The following is a 25,809-nucleotide window of genomic DNA, read 5'->3' on the forward strand; positions in this document are numbered from 1 at the left end:
AAACCTTCAAATAAATAAGTTTTTATTGTATTACCTAAGTTAAATCAAATAATATTTGATTATATTTTATTTCTCATAACCTTAGTTATGTGATTACTTGGTAATCATAAAACCAAGATTATACATGATAATTTAAACTAAGCACACCCTACGAGTCATTCGACATATGCGACCACACCTCTATATATATACACACACACTAGTGATTATGTAATCGTGCACGCGTTGCGTGAGTTAGGTCCTTTATACTAGATGGGAGAATATAGAGGGAGATCTGAGGGAAGAAAATTTGACCTATAGAAAATATAATTTTTGAATATTGCCTCTACTTTTATTTTTTTTAGTGGGGCAAAACTTTAACATTTTTATAATTTTATACACTTCTAGAGGTACTTACAAAACTATACTTTTTTTTTAGTGGGGCAAGACTCTAATATTTTTATAATTTTATACACCTCTAGGAATACAAAACTATACTTTTTTTTTTAGTTGGGCAAAACTCTAATATTTTTATAATTTTATACACCTCTAGGAATACTTACAAAACTATACATTGCTCCACTCCTGGCTGCGTGTGTAATATAATAATGAACACGTGCGAGTAACGAACTCTCTTTCGTAAAAAATTAATTTAATTCTTTATATCAGATATTAAACTGATAAGAACAAATACTACACTTAATCTTAGCCAAAAAAACACCCATAAATTGGATAAGAGTGCGTCATACCCATACAATAGTGCAATACTAGGATGACACTCGAGAATCCCAACAGCAAGCTACATTGTAAAGGACTTCTCCTTATAAAAAATTAATTTAATATCATACTTGATTTTAGCCAAAAAGCTTTAAAAAGTACGCTTTCTAACATTACCGACCTAAGATATTTATAAAAGCTTATCTGCTCGTAGTGTTACTAATTCTAAAATGTGAGACTAAAGAGAACTCTAGATTTCTAATTGATTAATGAGAAACTTTTTCAATAATACACCACAATTGAGTCTCAAACTCTAAATCCCTAATTGATTAGAAAAATTTCTAATAATACGTTGCAGCTAAGTCTCGAACTCTAAATCACTGATTGATTAATAAGAAAAATGCCTAATTATACACCGCAACTAAGTCTTGAATTCTAGATTCCTGATTGATACGTTTGTGGAAAGTACTAATAAACTTTGAAATTATTTTCGGTGTGAAAAGAAAAAAGGGCATTAATGTAATTTCATTTTGGGCTCACCAAAATTAGTTTGCAAAGGGGGTAGATTTTTAATAAAATAGTAAGATATATACACAAAGTTGTTATCCTGCGATACTTATAATACGTGCATGTGGCGACTGCTCCGTTGGCATGCGGGACGTGACTTTTCTTTTGCTTTTGCATTTTCCACAAAACACGTTTGGCTTTTCTTTTGCTTTTGCATTTTTCAAATAACACTTTCCTTTTCACAACTAAAGTTGATCTCTCTCGTCAAACCTCTGAGGAGAAGCTAGGACAACCTTATTTTACCGCCGTGACATTGTTCTCGTGTTAGACTAGGTGCCCTAGAAAGCCAACTGTTGGCTAGGGCTTTATTGATTCATGTAAATAAACAACCTTTATTTTAATATAATTCAATTCAGTTTGACATTTACTTTACCTTTATACTCATACTAGATGCATAGATAAAGTTCTTGAATATACTATAGTGAGATGTAGTGGTACATATGATGGTCATCATGAGATACATCAATATTCACTGTATATTCTAAATTTATTCCTAGTCAATTGGGTCTCCTAATAAACAAGGATAAAAGGTCGCTCGAGCAAGAGACTAGCATCTGTAATGTAGTGAACTACATTTCATTGGTAAGTACGTAGAGATGTTCAAACATATAGATGGGTGATCATACAATGAGTTCATCGAACATCCCTCACACAAACTTTCTGAGTGGTTATCATTTATTGATTGGATAAGTCTTTGATTGTGATTGTATACTAGTAGTCTTTTTGATCTGGGACAACACTGAGACATTTATATGCTGAGGCTGCATTTTAACTCATTTACCGACTCTATTAAAATCATCAAGTAGTGAGATTGGGTATAGTAACAAAATATATAGGAGTAAGTGTATTGTAGTTGGAGATTCGCTACACATCCACAGGTGTAGATCATAGGTGTGAATATCTTATGTAATATATTGTTTTATAATGTATGAAGTCTCTGATCATAGCCGTAAGATGTATTTTAAGAAAGGAGTTTCCTAGTTATACATGCGACATCACTATAAGATATATTACATGGTTGGCGAATAGTATATAATCCTTGATGTACCAATGGTTGTAGATTTGATGGGATATATGAGATGAAGAGACCGAACTGTACATTAACTATAATCGACTGATTCTTGTAGGTAATATTCAGTGATACCTAGGGAATTACGGGGCGGTGCTGCTAGACGCTCTTGTCATGATTCATTGGGTGTCAATCAAAATTAGTTCTGACGTCCTATAATTAAGGATTTGATCATAGGATGAGACTATTAAGAGTATGCCCAAATACAAGACAAATATACTTCTGAATCACAAAGAGTTGTGAACACATAGCTAGCTATATCCCTGAACTATTGAGGATCACACAAGTATTAATTTTCCTATTTCTCGTTGAGAAAGTCAAATTCAAGTAGTTGAATTTGATGAATAAAGTTTGATGTGATCAAACAGTGACATGATCAAATGTTAGAGTAATTTCCAATCAATGGAAACAAGGAGAGTGGAAGAGTTCCATACAAAGTTTATAAATTAAATTTATATCATTGTAATAGTGAGCAAGTATATTTACCGCGTCAATAATAATGGATCGTTGATATAATTACAATAAACTCATATTATTGGGTTCTAGAAAAATTTTAAAAACACAATAGGCCAAGATGGAAAAGACAATGGGCCTTATATGCTCAAGCCCAAGAAGAAATGTAATACATTAAAGATTGCATCATAAATAAATAAAAAAATTAAAAAGAAAAAAAAAGGGAAAAGGGGAGTTTTAGAAATGGTTTTTGGAGCCAGTTCCCTCATCCACTACTTCCACCGCGTTATGGAGTTCATAAATTCGGTAGCCACATTTTTCTTCCTCTCCCTTGGAGAGAAGTACATATAGAGATCTTCTCCTTGCTGGTGCGTGTTTTGTTCGGGAAATTTTTCGTCTTTTTGGATTAGAGAAATTCGACAGCTCCTCTCAAAGAAACAAGATAGAAATCTTCTCCTTTTCTTCCATTGAAAAATCTCATCTCCTTATTGTTGTTTCTCCTCTTCAAGAAGCATTGTTGCCGTCCACCTTCTTGTAGAATTTTGGAAGGTATATCCCCTTGTTAAGAGCTATTAGAAATCCCCTTGTGAAGGGATAATTGGGCAGCCCCTTCCTCATCTTCTAGGAAGACGTTTCAACCGTCTTGATGAAAAATGACATTTGATCACTAGTGCGATGAGGTGTTGAAAAGAGGACTTCGATCGTGGATTGGATTAGACGAATGACCCCAGCGCCCCCGTCAACCCGTCCCAGGGCCAACACGGAGGAGGCAAATTACGGGCGACTACTAGTCTTTGGAATAGTGACTAGCACATAAGGGAGGTATTTATCTCGGTTTTGCCGAGATTCGAACCCCAGACCTCATGATAGTAATATCTCATGCGCTAGCCACAGACCCATCCGAGGGGACACATTTATACTTATACTATGATTCATATGTATATTGATACATGTGTTAATAATTTTATTTAGATTATGCTTAGATGATCTAATATATTTATTTTAGATAGTTGAACATGTCTAAGTAAAATGATTAAATTATCATTATATGAATCAATCACATGATAATTTATCTTTGTTATGCTTATAGGATTTTACTTAGACGATTATATTGTAATGCATGCTTAGATAAAGATCATGTTTATATTAATTTAAAAATCCATACGAACACTCATTTGATTTCATTGTTAAATCATAAATAAAATTTTAAATTTTCACTGTACATAGGAGTGTAGAAACACGATATCTGAATTTCGAATTCGGTTCCAAAGACCTCACCCCTCTGGTGTTCCTCGCTCTCAGATCCATGCATGGCTACGAAGCTTCTAGATCCTCGCGTCTCTCATCGTCTCTCTTATCAAACCTCCAAAGAGAAGCTAGGGCAACCCTATTTTGCCGCCGCGATGCCATCCTCCGGTGTTCCTCACTCTCAGATCCTCACACGGCCGCAAAGCTTCAAATCCTTACGCCCCTCACTGTATCTCTCGTTAAACCTCCAAAGAGAAGCTAGGGCAATCTTATTTCTCCGTTGTGACGGCTCTCGTTAAACCTCCAAAGATTTTTCAATATGTATCTATTTCTGAAATTAACAACTATTGAAAAATCTGAAATTAACAACTATTAGATCTTGTACGTGAGCTTCACAATTTAAATGTTCAGGGTTTAAAGTATTCTATAATGTTCAGGGCTTTAGATGTTTGATCCTTTTATTGTATGTTGATTCTTCGTTTTTTTTTTAAATTATCCATATGTGCAATTTAATAAGTTTTTTTATTTAAACTTTCTTGTACATTAGTTTTAATAAGTTCTTGTACATTAGTTTTATTTTTCCATGATCAGTACATAAGGTCCATGTAATTTGCTTAAGCTTAGTGCATTTTGATGCACCATGTCAGCCTCTTGAATTCAACTCATTATTCTAATATCTTACATGCGTCTAATATGTCTCAATAATATAATTTATCCTATGAATTATATAGGGTGTAATAAGATTATCCTTATGCTATGGGATCATGTGTATCATCTTGTTCTCCAAGGACGTAGAACAGTTGAGGGCACATGGTCTTATGGTTGAGAGGTCCAGAGTTTGATTCTTTGGGTATCATGGCCTGGGGTTAACGTCTCTATCATGCACTTTCAACCATGTATTTACATTTATCTTCCTCCATATCCGTGGGACCGACTTCAGGAGGGCCGTTGATGTGACGGTTCTTTATGTGTATCATCTTGTCTCGGCATAGTCGAGGTAAATACCTCCCTTTATGTATTATTAACTATTCTAAATACTAGTAGCCGTCCGTTATTTACCTCCTCCGTGTTGATCCTGGGACGGATTGACGGGGACGTTGGGGGCGAACGTATTCGTCTTGTACCATCATGTGTATCATCTTGACATGTCCCCAGGGCGTAGCACAGCTGGGAGTGCATGGTTTCGTGGCCGAAAGGTCCAGGGTTTGATCCTCGGGGTGTCATTGCCTGGGGTTAGCGTCCCGGCTATGCGCGCGCTTTCAGCTGTGTACCTGCATTTACCTCCTTCCATATCCATGAGACCACCTTTAGGGGGGCTGCTGATGTGGCGGTTCCACATGTGTATCATATGGACATTTCTAATTTGACTATCTGACATATGATTTTAAATAATGTCACATATTCCCCAATAATATAGCTGAGTTGGTATTTAGATGACAGAATTATTTTATTGAAAAGGATTGATTTTCCTAGGGTTTATTTCTCTGAGGATTAAATATCCTCCCATCTAAAAGGTCGCTTAGTATGTGATTTATTTTTCTTCATTTTGCTATGAGGTCGATGATGAGAGACATTCGAAGTGAAGAAAATTAAGAGTGCCAAAAATAAATCTGATCCGATGACCCAAGCCGAGTTGATCTGAAAAATTCAAGTTCGGATGGAGCATTTTCGGATTCGGGTTAGGTTCAGGTTGCTGCATCTTTGGGTTGAAAATTTTCGGGTTGGGTTGGACTGTGTTCAGATTGACCCAGGTTGACCTAAATAGAGGGTTTAATAGATTTTGTGAGGTTAAATCGAATTTTATTTTAAAAGTTAAGATATTTTTATGTATATTGATATAAATGTTAGTATAATAATGATAGAGTACTGAGATAAAAGTGATAATTATAAGAAAAATAATCAAAAAATAAAGTGGGTTTGAATCGAATTTTTGAATTATTCAGATCGGGTTTAGGTTAATCGAGTTGATCGGATATAAATTTGGGTTTAGAAATTTTAGGTTAAATTCAGATTGAATCAGATTCAAGTTATTTTTTTTTTAAAAAAATAATTCAAACGGAACCAATTCGATTCATCCGAATTAACACGTTTTAAGAAAATCATCTTCTGCTCCATTAAATAATGTCATACGCCCTTAATTGTAAAAACCTAAAATAATACATATAAATATAAATGAGCATGACATATAGAAATCGCATATCTTTCAAAAAGAAATTTAATATGTATAGAGTGCATACGTCCTTAATTGTAGAAAATTAAAATAATACATATAAATATAAATGAGCATGACATTTATAAATCGCATATCTTTCAAAAGAAATTTAATATGTATAGAGTTTTGATACAAATAAGATACATGCATGTCATGATATAACAACCACTAAATTCATGTATAATTTTTCATAATTTAAATTTAAAGGACGAATATTAGGGTAAAATCTAATAGCATGAATATATGATTATGTATACATATAATGATGACATGACATGTATCAATAGTAGTATTTAGGGTGTCATGGTTATATCCTCATTAGAAATCTAGAGTTCTATAGTTGTATGTCCCATTTTAAGGAAAGTATATATATATATATATATATATATATATATATATATATATATATAAGGTAATTTATTAAAGGGCGTACGTGGTATAATGTATTTATCAAAAGACGCATCGTAGGTTGGTATTTACCAAAGGTTGCAGTTTAACAAATTCAATTCCCAGATTATCCCTCTGGCTACCTGACAACCACGTTGTTCAATCACCATTTTTCAAGCATCCAAGGCACAAATCAAATTGAAAAATAATTTGTGGTTCGGATGCACGTCATCTCACCGTCTCTCTCCCTCCATCCCTCTGCGTGGTGTTATAAATGTTAGAATGTATACTAAAAGCCTAGCTTTTGTAAACATTTATTTTTGAAATAAAAGAATCACATTGGTCAATATATGCATTTATTTGTTAAATGTAATTGTTCAATTAATTTATATAGTAGATAACATGGTGTGTGGTGTCACACACAAAAGATTATGTTGTCGGTTCCTTATAAATTATAAACAGTTGCTCACGACTAAGATGAAAAGGAACAAACCATCAGAATAGTCGTAGTGTAATTAAGTATTAGTTTATCTTAATTAATAAATTACACTGATACACTCTAAGTGTATTGAGTAGGACCATTTTAGGTAAGTTATTTTTGTACTGACTTAATAAAAGAACTAGACCTTATTTATGGAAGTGTGCGCTCTTAATCCTAATATAATAACAAGCACATATATTTAATATTTATTTCTTTGACTTATCAAAGGGTGCGATTTAGCTCGATAAATCAATATGCCCGATAAGTTGAGAAATGATATTACTTATAGTGTGTGATGTTGATTATAGAAGGAATCTGTGTCCTAGTTATCTAGGTTGAGAATGTCCCCAAGAGGAGCTCATAAGGATTGTCATGTTACACTCTGCAGGTGGACTTAGTCCGACATGACAATGAAGTTGAATGGTACTACTCTTGAAGCTAGATATTAATTAAGTAAGTTGTCAGTAACTTAATTAGTGGACATTCGTAATCTTAAACACAGGGAGATTAACACACTCATGATAAGAAGGAGCCCATAATGTAATTTGGGATTGATGCGGTAGTGCGATAATAAGTCGAATGAGTTATTATCGATGAACTTGAGTTGTGTGTTCGGGACGAACACGGGATACTCAAGCTCACCGGAAGGCCAAAACTAATTTCTCCTCTAGGTCCCTGTCGTAGCCTCATTAAAGCCTCAAGTCCATCCAAATATAAGCCCATCTTGGTGTCCAAGAAGGGGGCGATTCAATGCTTGGTGACCAAGTAAGGGTCGGCCACATCCTCTTCTATAGGGGCCGGTCCTATTGTTTGGTGACCAAACAAGTAGGGGCCGACCACATTAATCAAACAAGGAGGGTTGTTTTGAATTTTTAAAATCTTCTCTTTGTAGAAAACTATAAGTTTTAAAAGAGAGATTTTAATTTTAAAAACTTTCCTTATTTGAATTAGGTCACATGGTTTAGTAGAGAGTTTTAAAAGTTTTAAAACTTTCCTTTTTTAACCATCCTCATTGTTTTAGAAAAAAAAGGAAGAGAAGTTTTAAAAATTAAAATTTTCTATTCATGTTAAAAAAGGAAACTTTTAAAGAGAAGTTTTAAATTTTAAAACATGGTTTTAATTTTTAAAACTTTCCTTTTTAACATCCACTTTAGGAAAGAGAGCTTCTAAAATTTTATAAGAGGATTTCTTCTTGTAAAATTTTATATATTTTTTTTATTTCTTCCTATAAGTGGCCGACCACCTTTGCTTGGTGCCCAAGCAAGGGGCCGACCAAGATTAAATCAATCCAACCATTGATTTGGTGATTGATTCAATCAAGAGGAAAGAAAAGGAAAAATAAAAGGGAAAAGAAAAAACTACAGGAAGATTTTAATTTTTGTAAAAAATCTTCCCTTAATTGCCTTGGGCAAGTAATATAAAAGAAGGGGTGAGGAGGCTTCATGAGACATAATTCTTATTCTCTTACTTGGAGATTTTGGTGTGCCGGCCCTCCCTCTTCTCTTCTCCTTTTTCCTTTGCTCTCTTCTCCTTGGTAGTGGTGGTGGCCGAATTTTAGAGGAAGAGGAAGAAAGCTTTTGGGTGGTGTTCATCTTGGAGGATCGTCGCCCACACGACGTCCAAGGTGAGGCGAGGAATACAGCAGAAGATCTCGAGGTCATTAGTTTACAAAGAGAAGGTATAATTAGTAATTGTTTTCCGCATCGTGCTAGTTATTTCTTTTTGTAAGAATTCCAAACACAAGAGGCATTAGATCTAGTTTTTCGAATTTATTTTTCGAGTTTATGTTTTCTTTGTTTTTCAAATTTGTGATTCGATTATTTTTTTTGGTTAACCTAGAGTTATTTAAGGAAGTTAAATATTAGCTTTCCTTAAAAGGCTTTATCTAGGCGGTGGTGGTTGCTCTCATATCCAAGAAGGCCATCTGCCTCGCCATGCAGTCCTGGAAGCCAATTTTGAAAATTAATATTTAATGGAATTAATAACATAGGTGGATTTGAATCAATAGTGTTAAGTTCCGCTTGCGATTCAAATCTAAACCATTAAGAACAGATAAGTTAAATTTGGAATCAATGATGTTAAGTTCCGTCTGTGATTCCTAATTGAACTTCTAAAGAACACAATATGTTATTTAAGGAAAGGTTTGACACTTGTATAAAATTTTTGTACAGTGGAACTGGTACGGTTTTCCTAGGACTAACCAACAATAAACACGAAAGAAATATGAACCCTGCGCTTGTCATTACTGCTCGTGCTGGTTGGCGGGATTGCAATAGACCTGTTAGGTTTTTGCTTGCTAGAGTTTCAAGAGGAGACCAAAGGACAACTACAGTTAAGAACGTCAGCCGAGAAGGACAAACTTCTTGCAAGAGGGAAATTAGTAGAAGAATACATTTAAAGATTTAGACATGTATGTATAGATTTATTATTGTAAATTAGGGTAGTGATGATAAATAAAAATTACAGTATTGTAGCAAAGGGTGGTGGAAAAAATGGTTGTTATGGTTTATTTTTGTTGTGTGGGGAATGAATATTCAACAACACCTGCAATATGATGTAATATTTTAAAGTCTTGTTAGTTTCTGAGGTTGATAGTTAAGTTTGGCTAACCATTTTTTATTTAGGGTTTAGGGTTTAGTCAGTGGTGGTCCTAATTTACAATAAGTGTCTACTTTAGTAGGGGCTTGATATCAATAATATCAGGCCCAACGTGATCTTTGGTTAAAAGTTAGATTTTACATCATATAGATCTTTTCCTCGCTCAACCCTTCCTAGTGGTTTCAATTGAGCAAAATTATAAATTAATGACAACACTTAATTATGTAGTTGCAAATTTACTAAATTAGTTTGGAATTTATTTATCAGGGACGATCATATAACTGAAGAAATTCTCTCTGAGATATGGAATACACTTGATACAAATTCTAGCATTGGACATGGAGCTAATGTAGGAGAAATATCCAGAATAAATATTCCATCATCTTCGCAGTATAGTTGTGTGCCTAACACAAAAAGAAATAGAAGCAGTAATTTCATATTTGATCTAAATGAAGAAGTTAATATTCAAGAAGATGAAGTTTTAAATACTTGTACAACACTTGATCATTACTTTGAGCCTACTTAGAGTGAGAAGGAAGGGTATTATAATCGAATTGGAGAGGAATTGCAATGTAATACAGATGCACAAGAATTCTTAGCTGATGATATGCAGATTGAACAATATAAAATATCTCCAGAGCAGTACAGTGACTTAGAGGAGGAGTTCCCAATAGCTGATGATCCATATATTCTAAATTCTCGATTGCTCCAAAGGCCAATTGAAGAGGCAACAGATGAGCATGAATTTTTTGTTAGAAAGATTTTTCCGTCTCGACAAGAGTTCAAGAATGCACTTGTGAAACATGTCATGGTTAAACATATGAGATATAACCCAGTTGACACTCGGAAAAATAAAGTAAAAGCCGTCTGCTTCAATCAACCGTGTAAATGGAGAGTAGTTGCCCGGGGGGGGGGGGGATGTAGAGTTCATTGTTACGAAATATATAAAGGAACACCAACGTGGCACCATTAGGGAAAGTGCTGATCATCAAGCATGCTCTTCATCCTTTGTAGCTTCTTTTGTTGAAGGGCAATTTCTTGCTAATGAACAATACAAGCCAAGTATGATTATAGCAGATATAAAAGCTAGGTTTGGAGTGACCATATCATACAGAAAAGCATACATAGCTCGAGAGAAAGCGATGAAGAAAATTGTTGGAGATTATGACTAAGCATATAGAGATCTTCCACTATATCTGTGTGAGTTAAGAGTCAAGGATGCTGAAACCTATGTGGCACTACACAGGAATGGGGATAATCAATTTCAACGCTGTTTTTGGGGTTTTGGAGCTTATAGCAGAGTATTCAGGTCTTATCTTAGCAAATTGATTGGAATTGATGCCACACACCTAAGAGGCAAATATCCGAGTGTGTTGTTGATGGCTACATTAATTGGTGCTAATGACAATGTCCTCCCAGTAACCTTTGGAATCACTGAAGTTGAATGTGGGTCTGCATGGGAGTGGTTTTTGGATCATACGAAGAGATTCTTTGATGTTGATTCAGAGTCAATGACTATAGTATCAGATAGACATCGCGACATTATATCAGCAGTTAGGAAAGTCTACCCTACCGCCCATCATGCTTTTTGTTGCCACCACATATCTTGCAATATGGTAACAGATACTGGCAGTACGTCAGGTTTGGGATTATTTTGGGCAGTAGCTCGAGCAAACACAACACTCCAATATGATCTCATAATGCAATCCATGCTTAAAAAACATCCAGATGCTCATAAGTGACTTCAGAACATTGACCCTAAAAGATGGACTAATGCACACTTTAGTGGTAGAAGGTACACAATGCTAACAACCAATTGTGTAGAGAGTTTAAATGCTTTGTTCAAGGAAACGCATGAACTTCCCATAAACAGGTTAATTGATAATACCAGAAGAAAGGTTGCTCAATGGTTCTTTAACCGTAGGGAGGAAGTGTTGAAATGGTATGTTGCGTTGACACCTCATGCTACCAAAGAAATGGAATCAAGGAGGGAGAAAGCTAGACGATATAAAGTCCACCCCTACTCTCAATCTGAAATGGAAGTAGAGACATGGGGCGCTACATACATTGTTGATTTGGAGAGAAAATATTGTAACTGCGGGGAGTTTCAAATTTCAGGATTGCCTTGCTCACATGCAATTGCCGTCATCATTCACCAAAACATGGATACACTCCCATATTGTGAACATTATTTTCATTTATAGAATTGGAATGCGACATACATGGATCGTATTTACCCTTGTCGAAGCAAGGAATTTTGGCCTAGGGGAGTAAACAACATTATAATTCTATGTCCCCGTAGCCTTGTGTTGCCGGGTAGGCGAAAGAAGGCAAGGATTGAGTCGAAACATAATGGGAAGGTAAAAGTCAAATGCAGCAGGTGCAAACAGCTGCACCATAATCGGAGGACCAGTAGAATGCCGTCAGCCGCTGGTTCTTGAATTAATTATAAATTGGAGGAGTTGATCTATATGTTTTGTATGCAGTACATACATAGGATTGTAAGAAAAACAGTTTTGGAAAGTGATGTTTCTGTTATATCGTTTTATGTAGTATTTATTTTATGATACAGTGGTATTGTAGGTATGAGAAGTGTCAACCATCACCTGCAAGGCATAATTAATACTTCACACCATATAGGTTTAGTATATCTCTGCATTTCAATTCAACAGGAAGGGGTTTGAAATTTCAAAATAATGTAAATATGTTTTGAAATATAAATGAGTTCAAACTCAGACAAAGGGATTGTAGTCATCCTTGAAAAATAAGATAGGAGTCATTGAAAAAGAAAACAGGTCACTGTTCCGTGCCAACTGACACAGAGCAATGACTTCTAATCGAGGGGGTATAAATTCGTTTTGACACCATATGTACCATCTCCCCACTCAGACCATCACAGGGAACTTGATTTCAGGTAAATCCAAGTAGGGGAGGGTCATAAATGGGTTTTGGTCAAAATCTACTGATGGACCTACACACCTCTGATTTGACCCATTTCAGTTCGAGTGGGATTCTGGAATTGCAAGGACTCCAAAGGTGCTAGCAAATCATGATTTAAAGCTATATATGTGTGGTAGGAAGTGTTGAAAAAAAAATTCAGCCACCGTTGGGCCTGATATGAGAACATATCAGGCCCAACGTGGGCCTGATATTAAATTGTTTCTTAAAACTTGATTCTATCTCCCCCTTCTATAAACTCAACACGTGCTACCATGGTCCTTATAAAAAAAATAAAATAAAATAATATTTGAAGGTGCTATAATAGGGTTTAAGTCTACAGCATGATCATCAGTGGGTTCTGTGCCAACTGACACAGAGCCATAACTTAGTTTCCAAGGAGTATAAATACATTTTGAAACCATTTATACCATCTCCCCACCTTGACCTTCTCAGGGAACTTGATTTCAAGTAAATCTAAGTAGGGGAGGGTCATTAGTGGGTTTTGGTCAAAACCCGTTGATGGACCTAAACACCTCTGATTTGACCCATTTCAGTTCGAGTGAGATTCTGGAATTTCAAGGACTCCAACGGTGCTAGAAAATCATGATTTAAAGCTATATATATGTGGTACAAGTGTTGAAAAATAAATCTATCAGGCCCAACTAGCACGGAGCCATAACTTCATTTCCAGGTTGTATACATTCGTTGTGACACCATATATACCATCTCCCCACCCATACCTTCACATGGAAATTAATTTCAGGTAAATCCAAGTAGGGGAGGGTCATAAGTGGATTTTGGTCAAAACCCACTGATAGACCTAAACACCTCTGATTTGACCCATTTCATTTCGAGTGGGGTTCTGGAATTTCAAGCACTCCAAAGGTGCTAACAAATCATGATTTAAAGCTATATGTGTGTGGTAGGAAGTGTTGAAAAAAAAAATTCAACCAACGTTAGGCCTGATATGAGCGCATGTCAGGCCCAACGTGGGGCATGATATTAAATTGTTTCTTAAAACTTGATTCTATCTCCCCCTTCTATAAACTCAACACGTGCTACCATGGTCCTTATAAAAAAAAAATAAAATAAAATAACATTTGAAGGTGCTACCATAGGGTTTAAGTCTACAGCATGACCATCAGTGGGTTCTGTGCCAACTGGCACAGAGCCATAACTTAGTTTCCAGAGGGTATAAATACGTTTTGACACCATTTATACCATCTCCCCACCTTGACCTTCTCAGGGAACTTGATTTCAGGTAAATCTAACTAGGGGAGGGCCATCAGTGGGTTTTGGTCAAAACCCATTGATAGACCTAAACACCTCTGATTTGATCCATTTCAGTTCAAGTGGGATTCTGGAATTTCAAGGACTCCAACGGTGCTAGAAAATCATGATTTAAAGCTATATATATGTGGTACAAGTGTTGAAAAAAAATCTATCAGGCCCAACTGGCACGGAGCCATAACTTCGTTTCCAGGTTGTATAAATTCGTTGTGACACCATATATACCATCTCCCCACCCATACCTTCACAGGGAAATTGATTTCAGGTAAATCCAAGTAGGGGAGGGCCATAAGTGGATATTGGTCAAAACCCACTGATAGACCTAAACACCTCTGATTTGACCCATTTCAGTTCGAGTGGGGTTCTGGAATTTCAAGCACTCCAAAGGTGCTAGAAAATCATGATTTAAAGCTATATATGTGTGATACAAGTGTTGAAAAAAAATTCAGCCACCGTTGGGCTTGATATGAGGACATATCAGGCCCACCGTGGGCCTGATATGAGAGCATATCAGGCCCAACGTGGGCCTGATATGAGCGCATATCAGGCCCAATGTGGGGCCTGATATTAAATCATTTCTTAAAACTTGATTCTATCTCCCCCTTCTATAAATTCAACATGTGCTACCATTGCCTTTATATAAAATAAAATAAAATAACATTTGAAGGTGCTACCATAGGCTTTAAGTCTACAGCATGACCATCAGTGGGAGTGGGTTCTGTGCCAATTGGCACAGAGCCATAACTTAGTTTCCAGGGGTTATAAATAAGTTTTGACACCATTTATACCATCTCCCCACCCAAACCTTCTCAGGGAACTTGATTTCAGGTAAATTCAAGTAGGGGAGGGTCATCAGTGGGTTTTGGTCAAAACCCACAGATGGACGTACACACCTCTGATTTGACCCATTTCAGTTCAAGTGGGTTTCTGAAATTTCAAGGACTCCAAAGGTGATAGAATATCATGATTTAAAGCTATATATGTGTGGTAGAAAGTGTTGAGAAAAAAAATTCAGCCACCGTTGCATATCAGGCCCACCGTGGGTCTGATATGAGAGCATATTAGGCCCAACGTGGGCCTAGTATGAGCGCATATAAGGCCCAACATGGGATCTGATATTAAATCGTTTCTTAAAACTTGATTCTATCTCCCCCTTCTATAAACTCAACACGTGCTACCATGGTCCTTATAAAAAAATAAAATAAAATAACATTTGAAGGTGCTACCATAGGGTTTAAGTCTACAGCATGGCCATCAGTGGGAGTGGGTTCTGTGCCAACTGGCACAGAGCCATAACTTAGTTTCCAGGGGATATAAATAAGTTTTGACAGCATTTATACCATCTCCTCACCTAGACCTTCTCAGGGAACTTGATTTCAGGTAAATCCAAGTAGGGGAGGGTCATTAGTGGGTTTTGGTCAAAACCCATTGATAGACGTACACACATCTGATTTGACTCATTTCAGTTCGAGTGGGTTTCTAGAATTTCAAGGACTCCAAAGGTGCTAGAATATCATGATTTAAAGTTATATATGTGTGGTAGGAAGTGTTGAAAAAAAAAAAATTAGCCACCGTCGGGCCTGATATGACAGCATATCAGGCCCAACGTGGGGCCTGATATTAAATTATTTCTTAAAACTTGATTCTATCTCCCCCTTCTATAAACTCAACACGTGCTACCATGGTCCTTATAAAAAAATAAAATAAAATAACATTTGAAGGTGCTACCATAGGGTTTAAGTCTACAGCATGACCATCAGTGGAAGTGGGTTCTGTGCCAACTGGCACGGAGCCATAACTTAGTTTCCAAGGGGTATAAATAAGTTTTGACACCATTTATACCATCTCCCCACCCAGACTTTCTCAGGGAACTTGATTTCAGGTAAATCCAAGTAGGGGAGGGTCATTAGTGGGTTTTGCTCAAAACCCACTGATGGACGTACACACCTCTGATTTGACCCATTTCAGTTCGAGTGGGTTTCTGGAATTTCAAGAACTCCAAAGGCGCTAGAATTTCATGATTTAAAGCTATATATGTGTGGTAGAAAGTGTTGAAAAAAAAAATTCAACCACCTTTGGACCTGATATGAGAGTATATCAGGCTCAACTGGCACAGAGCCATAACTTCGTTTCCAGGTTGTATAAATTCGTCGTGACACCATATATACCATCTCCCACCCATATCTTCACAGGGAGCTTGATTTCAGTTAAATCCAAGTAAGGGAGGGCCATCAGTGGATTTTGGTCAAAACCCACTGATGGACCTACATACCTCTGATTTGACCCATTTCAGTTCGAGTGGGATTCTAGAATTGCATGGACTCCAACGGTGCTAGCAAATCATGATTTAAAGCTATATATGTGTGATAGGAAGTGTTGAAAAAAAATTCAACCACCGTTGGGCCTGATATGACAACATATCAGGCCCAACTGGCATGGAGCCATAGCTTCATTTCCAGGTTGTATAAATTCGTTGTGACACCATATATACCATATCCCCACCCATACCTTTACAGGAAACTTGATTTCAGGTAAATCCAAGTAGGGGAGGACCATGAGTGGGTTTTGGTCAAAACCCACTGATGGACCTAAACACCTCTGATTTGACCCATTTCAGTTTGAGTGGAATTCTGTAATTTCAAGGACTCCAAAGGTGCTAGAAAATCATGATTTAAAGCTATATATGTGTGATACAAGTGTTGAAAAAAAAATCCAGCCACCGTTGGGCCTGATATAAGAGCATATCAGGCCCAACTGGCACAGGGCCATAACTTTGTTTCCAGGTTGTATAAATTCGTTGTGACACCATATATACCATCTCCCCACCCATACCTTCACAGGGAACTTGATTTCAGGTAAATCCAAGTAGGGGAGGGTCATTAGTGGATTTTGGTCAAAACCCACTGATGGACCTAAACACCTCTGATTTGACCAATTTCAGTTCGAGTGGGATTCTGAAATTTTAAGGACTCCAAAGGTGCTAGAAAATCATGATTTAAAGCTATATATGCCTAATTCAAATTCAAATTTCTAAGACTCTCATCCTAATGATGAGTTATAGGCATGCATGGCTCATGCACCTTCCAAACTCTCTTTCTCTATTATGAGTTATAAGTGTACATGGCTCACGTGCCCAACGACCATCCAATTGGGTTCCAAACTCTCGCCCTAGTGTGAGTTATAAGCATGCATGACTCACGCGCCTAACGACCACCCTATCGAGTCCTCAACTCCTATCTAGCAATGAGTTATAAGAGTAAATGACTCACGTGACCAACCTCTACTCACCAGGGCATGGCTCCTTACACTAGCTCGTTCAAACACAGCTTCCAACTAAAATTCACTAGGGTGTGGCTCCCTACCTTAGTGCTTATAGGAGGGGCTCCTACTCCGATCAAAGCATTTAGCCACTCTGCTTGACACTCATTACATTTGTCACCTGCCCAACACTCATTCCAATTGCCACTCTAATTGACACTCATCTTAATCGCCGCTCTACCCCGGCACCCATCCCAATCGCCACTCTGCTTGGCACTCATTATAATCACCACTCTACTCGATGATACTCTTAAATCTCTACCTGCTTAGCACTACTCCCACATTGCCGCGCTGCTTAGCAATACTCATACCTTGCTAGTTTGATTATCACACATCTCACATCCTCAACCCCACTTGTAATGTCCAAAACAAATCCTCGCAAACTCCATGCATGATAAGAGTAAGTTACAACATCTGATTTAAATAATGTAGGTTTATTAATGTAATTATGGATTATGTGATTTAAATCTCAGGACACCTACATTTATAAATTTTTAGAATAAATTTTGAATATGTATAAATTTATATAATTAAATAATTAGTGTTGAATCACTCAATAGGTATATAAAATTCACCTAAATCCGAAGGTGTATAAAATTTATATAAATATTTAGTAATTAAGCATTCAATTCCAAATATATATAAATTTTATACATATCCAAATTATGAATAAAATTTATTTAAGGTACATGAAATCCGAGTATGTATATAAAAATTCATATGATCTAATATTTGTTGTTGAACCATTCAAATATTACATAAAATCTGAATAGGTATATAAATTTATATGATCTAATATTTGTTGTTGAACCATTCAAATATTGTATAAAATCTGAATATATATATATATATATATATATATATATATATATATATATATATAGAGAGAGAGAGAGAGAGAGAGAGAGAGAGAGAGAGAGGGAGGAGTTAGGAGGAGAAAACTAGAATTTCCACCACCCTAGCCTTAAGTCCTGTTGTTCCAAGCCCTAAGGGGAGAAGAAGAAGAGGAAGTTTGGTAGCAAGTAATCAAAGACATGTTCTAAACTATTTTATGCAATATTCAATTCATATAATGATATTTAGGTATAGTAAACTCTACCATGTTGATTAGGGACAACTATGATTAAGATAATTTAGTATATTATATTAGTTTCAGTTCTATTTTTTTGTATACTACGAATTCAACCATGTTTAAGATAATGTTATGTCAATTTTGGTTTTATGCTTTTGTATGCTACGAATTCAACCATGTTTAAGATAATTTAGTATGTTATGTTAGTTTCGGTTCTATGTGTTTGTATGCTATGAATTCAACCATGTTAAAGATAATTTAGTAAGTTATGTTAGTTTCGGTTATATGCTTTTGTATGCTACGAATTCAACCATGTTTAAGATAATTTAATATGTTATGTTAGTTTTGGTTCTATATTTTTGTATGCTACGAATTCAATCATGTTTAAGATAATTTAGTATGTTATATTAGTTTCAATTATATGCTTTTGTATGCTATGAATTCCACCATGTTTAAGATAATTTAGTATGTTATGTTAGTTTCAGTTTTATGTTTTTGTATGCTATGAATTCAACCATGTTTAAGATAATTAAGTATGTTATGTTAGTTTCGGTACTGTGCTTTTGTATGCTTCGAATTCAACCATGTTTAAGATAATTTAGTATGCTATGTTAGTATTTGTTCTATTTTTTTGTATGCTACGAATTCAACCATGTGTAAGATAATTTAGTATGTTATGTTAATTTTTGTTCTATGTTTTTGTATGCTACGAATTCAACCATGTTTAAGATAATTTAGTATGTTATGTTAGTTTCGGTTCTATGCTTTTGTATGCTACAAATTCAATCATATTTAAGATAATTTAGTACGTTATGTTAGTTTTAGTTTTTTGTTTTTTTTTATGCTACGATTTTAACCATATTTAAGATAATTTAGTATGTCATGTTAGTTTTGGTTTTATGTTTTCGTATGTTATAAACTCAACCGAGTTTAAGATAATTTAGTATGTTATGTTAGTTTTGGTTCTATGTTTTTAGATGCTATAGACTCAACCATGTTATGGTAATTTAGTGTGTGTTAGTTTTAGTTATATCTTTTAGTATGCTATGAAATCAGCCATATTTTATTTGATAACTTAATAGGTTAGTTTGATCTCAGTTTTTTATTGTTTAATATGTTATGCAATCAATCATGTTTTTGATAACTTAGCATGTTAGTTTAATTTTGAATTTTATGGTTTAATATGCTATGGAATCAGTCATGTCTTTGATAACTTAGCATGTTAGTTAATTTTAGTTTGTATAAGTTAGTATGCTATGAATTCAATCATGTCCTTGGTAACTCAGTATGTTAGATTATTTCAGAATTTATGAATATTATGTGATGAATTTTATGATAATATGTCATATGTGTTTATGAACTTGTAAACAACTACTATGGGGTTCAGAATTTTTATTTGTGCATGTTATGGATCTTATGATAAATGTCATGTGTGCATGTATATGGTTAAGTAAATAATTAATATGTATGCAAGTTGTCAGTGAAAGGTTACGTTCATGTATGGGTGGAGTTATGAACCGGGGACCTAAGCCCAAGGAGCTTATTAAAACTTATCAAGAGTGAAGTTATGATTTGGGTGAGCCCAGGCAACTTGCCAAGACTATGGGTTGAGTTATGAAATGGGCGAGCCCGGGGAGCTTGCCAAAAACCATGTATGAGTAGAGGTTTTCATTCCAAAGTTCAAACCCCTATGGGTTTGTTATGAACCGAGGACCTATGTCAGGGAAGCTTGCCCAAAATTATGTATGGGTAGTGGTTTTCTTTCCAAGGTTTGGATCCCTATCAACCTAGTGTTAGGGGAAGTGTTTGATCAAACACCTAAGTTACGGTGCCACTACATGCAACTAAGCCTCAACAAAATGTTCATGTTTATGTTTATGTTTATGTCATGCAAAGAGTTAAAGTTAAAATTATTTAACATATGTTTCTTTTATGAAAAAAATCATGTTTATGTGTATGCAAGTAGTTAAGGTTAAAACTATTTAACATATGTTCTAATATGAAAATTCATGTTTATGTCTATGTTATACGAATGTTTGAGTTCATGTTTAAGGTTAGCATGATATTTTAGTACATATGACCGAATATATGTTACTTAACAAAGTCTTTATGTTTATGTCATGCAAGTTGTTGCAAAACTAGACACAGTGATAGAACCATGTTTATGTCTATACTATAGGTTAAGTAAAGAATTTTTTTAACATATGTCTACCTTTAGAATACATGGTTACATGGATTAACATATCATGGTTTAAACGTGTTGAACCTTTAGATGCATAGTATGGATTGCTACAGGTGTTGGGACAAAGAGGATAGGCATCTTTGACCAATAAGCAGGCTCGGGACGATGACAGTACAACCCAAAGACCTTCTAGTTCATGCTTTTGCATTAGTTAGTTGTTTTGTTCTCTTTTAGGAGAATAAATTCTAAACCTTAATGATAAGTGTTTGACATCTACTAGTGGCTTACTATTTTGAGAACTTAATAGGTCACTTTAATAAACTTTGAAAATGATGCATGAGTTTTGAGAGCTTTCCTTTCAAGGCTTCCAGATATTTTAAGGTGTAAAAAAAGTTTACTTATTCAATAGTAGATTTAGGGATGTTACACCATTGTTCACTCAACGTTCGAACATAAAAGTCAGTCATTCTGTTCATAACTCAGAATAGGGAATGGAAGGCAGAAAAGTAATCAGAAACAGTAGACACAACACAACGAAGGTCAATGTTTCATGATCAAAGCCATTAACAAGTTTAGGGTATAAAGATGGACTAACAAATTTAGAGAAAACATCATCTAGCATTTCGTCTATAATTCTTTGGCAATCTAAAAATTGCTCTGGTGGATCGACCATTAGATATCCCTCCTCGTGGAGTTGCTGGACTGCTCCTTCGGCTTCGTAAGAAAGTGTTTGGATGATACGCTGGGCGAATTGCAACCCGAACTCATGAGAGTGGAAATATTGTGCCTGCCTAGCCTCAAAACGTTCATTTTCCCCTGCCTTATAAGCCTCCAATTTAGACTTTGAAGTCGTCAGCTCAGACCTGGTTTGCTCTAGTTTAGCTTGTAGTCAACACAGCTCATTTGCTTGTGAATACAAATCCCTCTGGTGGTATAGTATTATCAGATCCTTGGCCTCTAGCTCCCTAGTTCTACATGCTAATTCAGCAGCATGCGACATTTTCAGTTTATCTAGCGCGTTAGTCTTTTGTGCTAAGTCTGACACAACTTTTTCCTTCATTGCAGTCTCCGCTCGGCACTTAGACTTAGCGGTTTGCAGGAGTGCTTCAAGTTTTTCCTTATTCTCTCATTAGAGATCCATAGCCTGTACAGCTTCCTCTAAGGCTTTCTCCCTCTAAGTAGTTAGTTGCATCTGAGTTTCTAACTCTAGCCGTAGTCGTCGTACCTATGGAATTATGGTAGAGGAATGAGATTTCAACTCCTCTACACAATGCTTTAAAATTTTGTTTAGACAATACAAGTTCATCGCTAATTAGCTTAGGTTTAACTCAGCAGCAAAAAAACTAAGAGAAGAGAGGTCAAAATTCACACTGGTCAACTTACTAAAAGAGAAAAATCATGGGCTTACTGCAGTGGCACCTTGAGAAAACACATCTACTTGATCGGGTATTGAGCTATTATTTATCTATTCTATTGCATCCACCTAGACATTCTCTATTAATACCTTTAATTTTACCACCCTCGAATAGGGTGGGAGGTCGAAGCCTCTCCCCTTCTGGGATGGCACATTAAAGGAGAAGGAACACTATCATTCGAATCACCAGGACGTAGTGAGCCTGGAAGATGAAGCGCCCGGGGTAGGTATGGTTGGAAGAGGTGGACACATTGAGGATGATTGGGGGGGGGGGGGGGGGGGGGTCGGCTATGAAGGAAATAGCTCCCTTGGAATAATTTGTTCGGCTTCCATCGGGGTTTTCCCTCGGACAGAGACAAAAGGCATAGACGCCTGCTCGACCCAGGTTGTCCAACAATAGTCGGATGATCGATCCCATTCAGAGATGCTCCCAAGACAGAAGGGGGGGGACATCCTCTCGATTCGTGCCTGACTAGTGGTGACCATGGTAGGAAGTCGAGATCTCACTACAAGAAAAAAGCTAATAGACAACGCTTTAAAAGCGTTGTCTATGTGCCTGAAAAAGCGTTGTTAAAAGCACTGTTGTTAAAAGTCTGCTCAACGACAACACTTTTAAAGTGTTGTTGTTTGTAGCGAAGACAACGCTTTTGCAACGCTTTAAAAGTGTTGTTGTTTTTTGCAAAGACAACACTTTTTGCAACGCTTTAAAAGCGTTGTCGTTTTAAAGAAAAAAAATAAAAAAAATTATTTAAAAATCATTATTTTTATATTTACGAAACTATTATTTTTCTTTTACCATGTCCAGATTCGAATTTTACATATAATCAGCTCAGCTAATGATTTCAAACTCGTACCAAAATAATAGAATTCTGACATTGAAGTAATATTAGTATTTACATGAGAAGCTAGTAAAATACATACAGTACAGTATTTCTTCATTCTAAAATGCATACAGTATTTGCAGAAAGAAAGCTAAAATGAAACGTTCTTTAGAATATGAGTTTAACCAATAGTGGAAAATTGCCAACTTTCTAAGAAAAGCTTGTAGAATTTTTAGTTTAACATGCTTGATAGACTTAAAGCTTGCATATCTATTAAAGCTTGTAGAATTGTCACAGTTGGTGCATATCTCTTTTGCGTATCTATCGAGGACTTTTGGCAGAAAAACTTTGTTAGATTTCTTGACCACAACGTGGGATCGAAGGAATTCCTTCTTGGCTTTCTCCAGCTCCTGTCACTTTCTTGGCACTGTAGACTCTTAGCTGCAGCAAGATTGAATGAGTGTGTGAATTTATATCTTGAATGACATGAGCAAGCGAGCGAAGTGAAAAAGATGATTACAATGGGGTTCGAGGAAGCTCCGGTGCAGATTGCAAAGAAAACAAGGGGATGGCAACTAGGGAGACCCATTTTGGACCAGATAAGCTGCTTGTCTTCCCCAGATTTCTTCCTCGTAGCATTTGAGAGTATAGTTTCAAGCCACTGATGAAGAGAGAAGACAGTGATGTGGCTAATGAGTGATCAGACCAAACATACAATTTCAGATTAGATCAATAACGACAGTTAGAAGTTATTGGCACGACGAAGTTGATGATAAAGAATATTGAATTTCTAATCATACAAATTAAGATCATACACAACCCATCCGAGATGTCCGACAACCCAAAATGGAGTACTCAATGCAGTTGGCAGTAATGACTTGCCCTCCAATATTTATGTAGCCTGAAAATGCAGAGAAATGAATCGGGTGCAAAAAGAAAAAAAGACATAAAATGATGTTTGCACTTTTTGGTGATTCCATGAATGGTTCACACGATATTTTGAATAGATGAAATATGGATATGTGCTTCGAATTCTAAAGTATACATTCAATTCTGTATTTTTAGAAAGAGACTCATTTTAATGGGCATATTCTAAGAATTGCATCACTATTTTGAGGAAATCTAATCTAGGAAAAGTAACTTCTGTTTGAAAATTGCACAGAGAGAACAAACCATATACAGAAACAATGTATATTGCAATGCAGAAAGCACATATTGATGCTTAAGTTATATTTTAAGCAAAGAATGAAACGGAATGCTATCTTGCTTGTGATCTAATGCTTACAATCTAAGCGTTAGCAATTAAGCTCAAGGAATATCAAAATAGGAAAGAAAGTTGAGTATGGACCGTATGGTTCTATGAAGAAGTGCGTCTTTCAGTACCTTATTAAACAAAGCAACGTCTCAGAGAACTATTTGGAACCCAAGTTCTTTCTCCATGATCGTAAGCACCTCCTTAACCTGTGATCCCAGAAGCATGGTTACTGTCTTCCATCAAAGCTATGGAATTGAAAAGTCAAAACTTTTCCATAATCAAATTTAAGAACATACATTTCTAATTACTCAGTCATTTCAACAAACAGTTTGCGACCGCTAGGGCAAAAAGAACAAGACTGATCGATCAAGTTGTAAATCCAGCAACCTTGCGCTTGTGCGATGGGGAGTCACCGTCGAGAACCAATAGGATGCGGCAATTGCCTCCGCTGGGCGTCGAGACAACTCTCTCATCGCGCCAGCCCTGTGCATCGAAATTAAACAATCTAGAGAACAAGGACAAAATGGAAACAGAGAACAGATCGAAGCAATCGGATTGACCTTGAACCGAATTCCTTCGTAGTACTTCTTATGGAAATCCCCGTGGAGCTTCTCGTCTGACTCGTCCCCGGGGGCGTACATCATCCCGCAAACGGAGCAGGAGCGGAGGAGGAAGTCCGACTGCCCTAATTCGAGATGGTACTGCGCGTAGCTCCTCTTCTTGTTGAGCATCCTGGAGCTCCTCTTCTTGTTGACGGAGAGGACTTCGGAGGGGAGGTTTACAGAGAGGGGTTCGCCGGAGAGGGGTTTGCCGGAGAGAAGTTGGACGGAGAGGGCGTGAGAGGAGGAGTTGGATGGAGAAGGCGAGAGATGAGAAGTCGGGAGAGGGGTTCGGGAGGTTTTCGTAAGATAGGTGGGTGCGAGCAAGTGAAACCCAGGGGGTTTTCAACTCCTTACTTGATCCAACGGTGTGTATCATTCTAAATTTAATTTAAATGAGAATTTGATAATGGACAATACTAAAAAAAATAGTAATAGACAATATTTTTCAAGAAGTGTTGTCATTGACCCACAAAATCACTAAAAGACAACAGTTTTAAAAAAAACGTTGTCTATTAGTAAGAAAATATAGAAATAGACAACGTTTTTTACTAAAAGCGTTGTACAACGCTTTTTAAAAAAAAACGTTGTCTTTTAAATATTGTAAAAACCCAATTTTCTTGTAGTGTCTTTTGAAGTGGCATGCCATCAGCATATCTAAAATGGAGGACTTAGAGATTTTTGCTAGAGCGGGAGCTGCAAGAGCAGAAGGATGGATGGGTAGTGGACCTTATCGCTCGACCAACATGGCCCTCCCTCTCCGATTTAACTCAAAATTATTCATCCAGAGGGTTCTGGACACCAAGGCCCTAGACAAGGTATTCACTTTAAAGAGAAAAAGTCAATAGCCAAATAAAACATAAATCAAATTGAAATTTCTTACCAAGAGAAAGCAGTAATTCTACTAGGATGGAGACTTAGACGGAACATATACAGGAGTCCCTCTTGAAGTAACTCAGAAATATCAAATTTAGATCCGCTAACTGCTTTGAAACTTCAATGAATGTCAACTCCATGTGAAAATCGCATAGCTCCGACACTAGCGGAAGAACTAATTGTTGCCCAATCAGACAAGACACATTAGTGGGAAAGCAAAGTAAAAAAAAAATACTTAGCCTTTCGGTCCCTATCCCGAAGAGGCATTTTACCATAAAAGACAATCCTAGGGCGGGATTGGAAACAGAAGATGTCGTTAGTCTATCATTGG

At 36.3% G+C, this 25,809-nt stretch overlaps 1 protein-coding gene and 2 pseudogenes across 1 annotated transcript; all 3 read right to left on the reverse strand.

The window, feature by feature from the left end:
* Window positions 1-563: 563 nt before the first annotated feature.
* Window positions 564-700, reverse strand: LOC121999036 (annotated as a pseudogene).
* Window positions 701-712: 12 nt separating this feature from the next.
* LOC121999026 lies at window positions 713-858 on the reverse strand (annotated as a pseudogene).
* A 21,938-nt stretch (window positions 859-22,796) lies between these two features.
* Window positions 22,797-24,914, reverse strand: LOC121997192 (protein CHROMOSOME TRANSMISSION FIDELITY 7-like). The gene is made up of 5 exons (XM_042551475.1): window positions 24,564-24,914; window positions 24,391-24,486; window positions 24,132-24,209; window positions 23,269-23,409; window positions 22,797-23,189 (listed from the first exon to the last, which is right to left on the reverse strand). Exons 1-3 carry the CDS (start codon window positions 24,732-24,734, stop codon window positions 24,153-24,155), a joined length of 324 nt encoding a protein of 107 aa, XP_042407409.1. The 5' UTR covers window positions 24,735-24,914; the 3' UTR covers window positions 22,797-23,189; window positions 23,269-23,409; window positions 24,132-24,152.
* Between the last annotated feature and the right edge of the window lie 895 nt (window positions 24,915-25,809).

The sequence above is a fragment of the Zingiber officinale genome, chromosome 6A, assembly GCF_018446385.1.
Source record: "Zingiber officinale cultivar Zhangliang chromosome 6A, Zo_v1.1, whole genome shotgun sequence".
Lineage (NCBI taxonomy): Eukaryota > Viridiplantae > Streptophyta > Magnoliopsida > Zingiberales > Zingiberaceae > Zingiber > Zingiber officinale.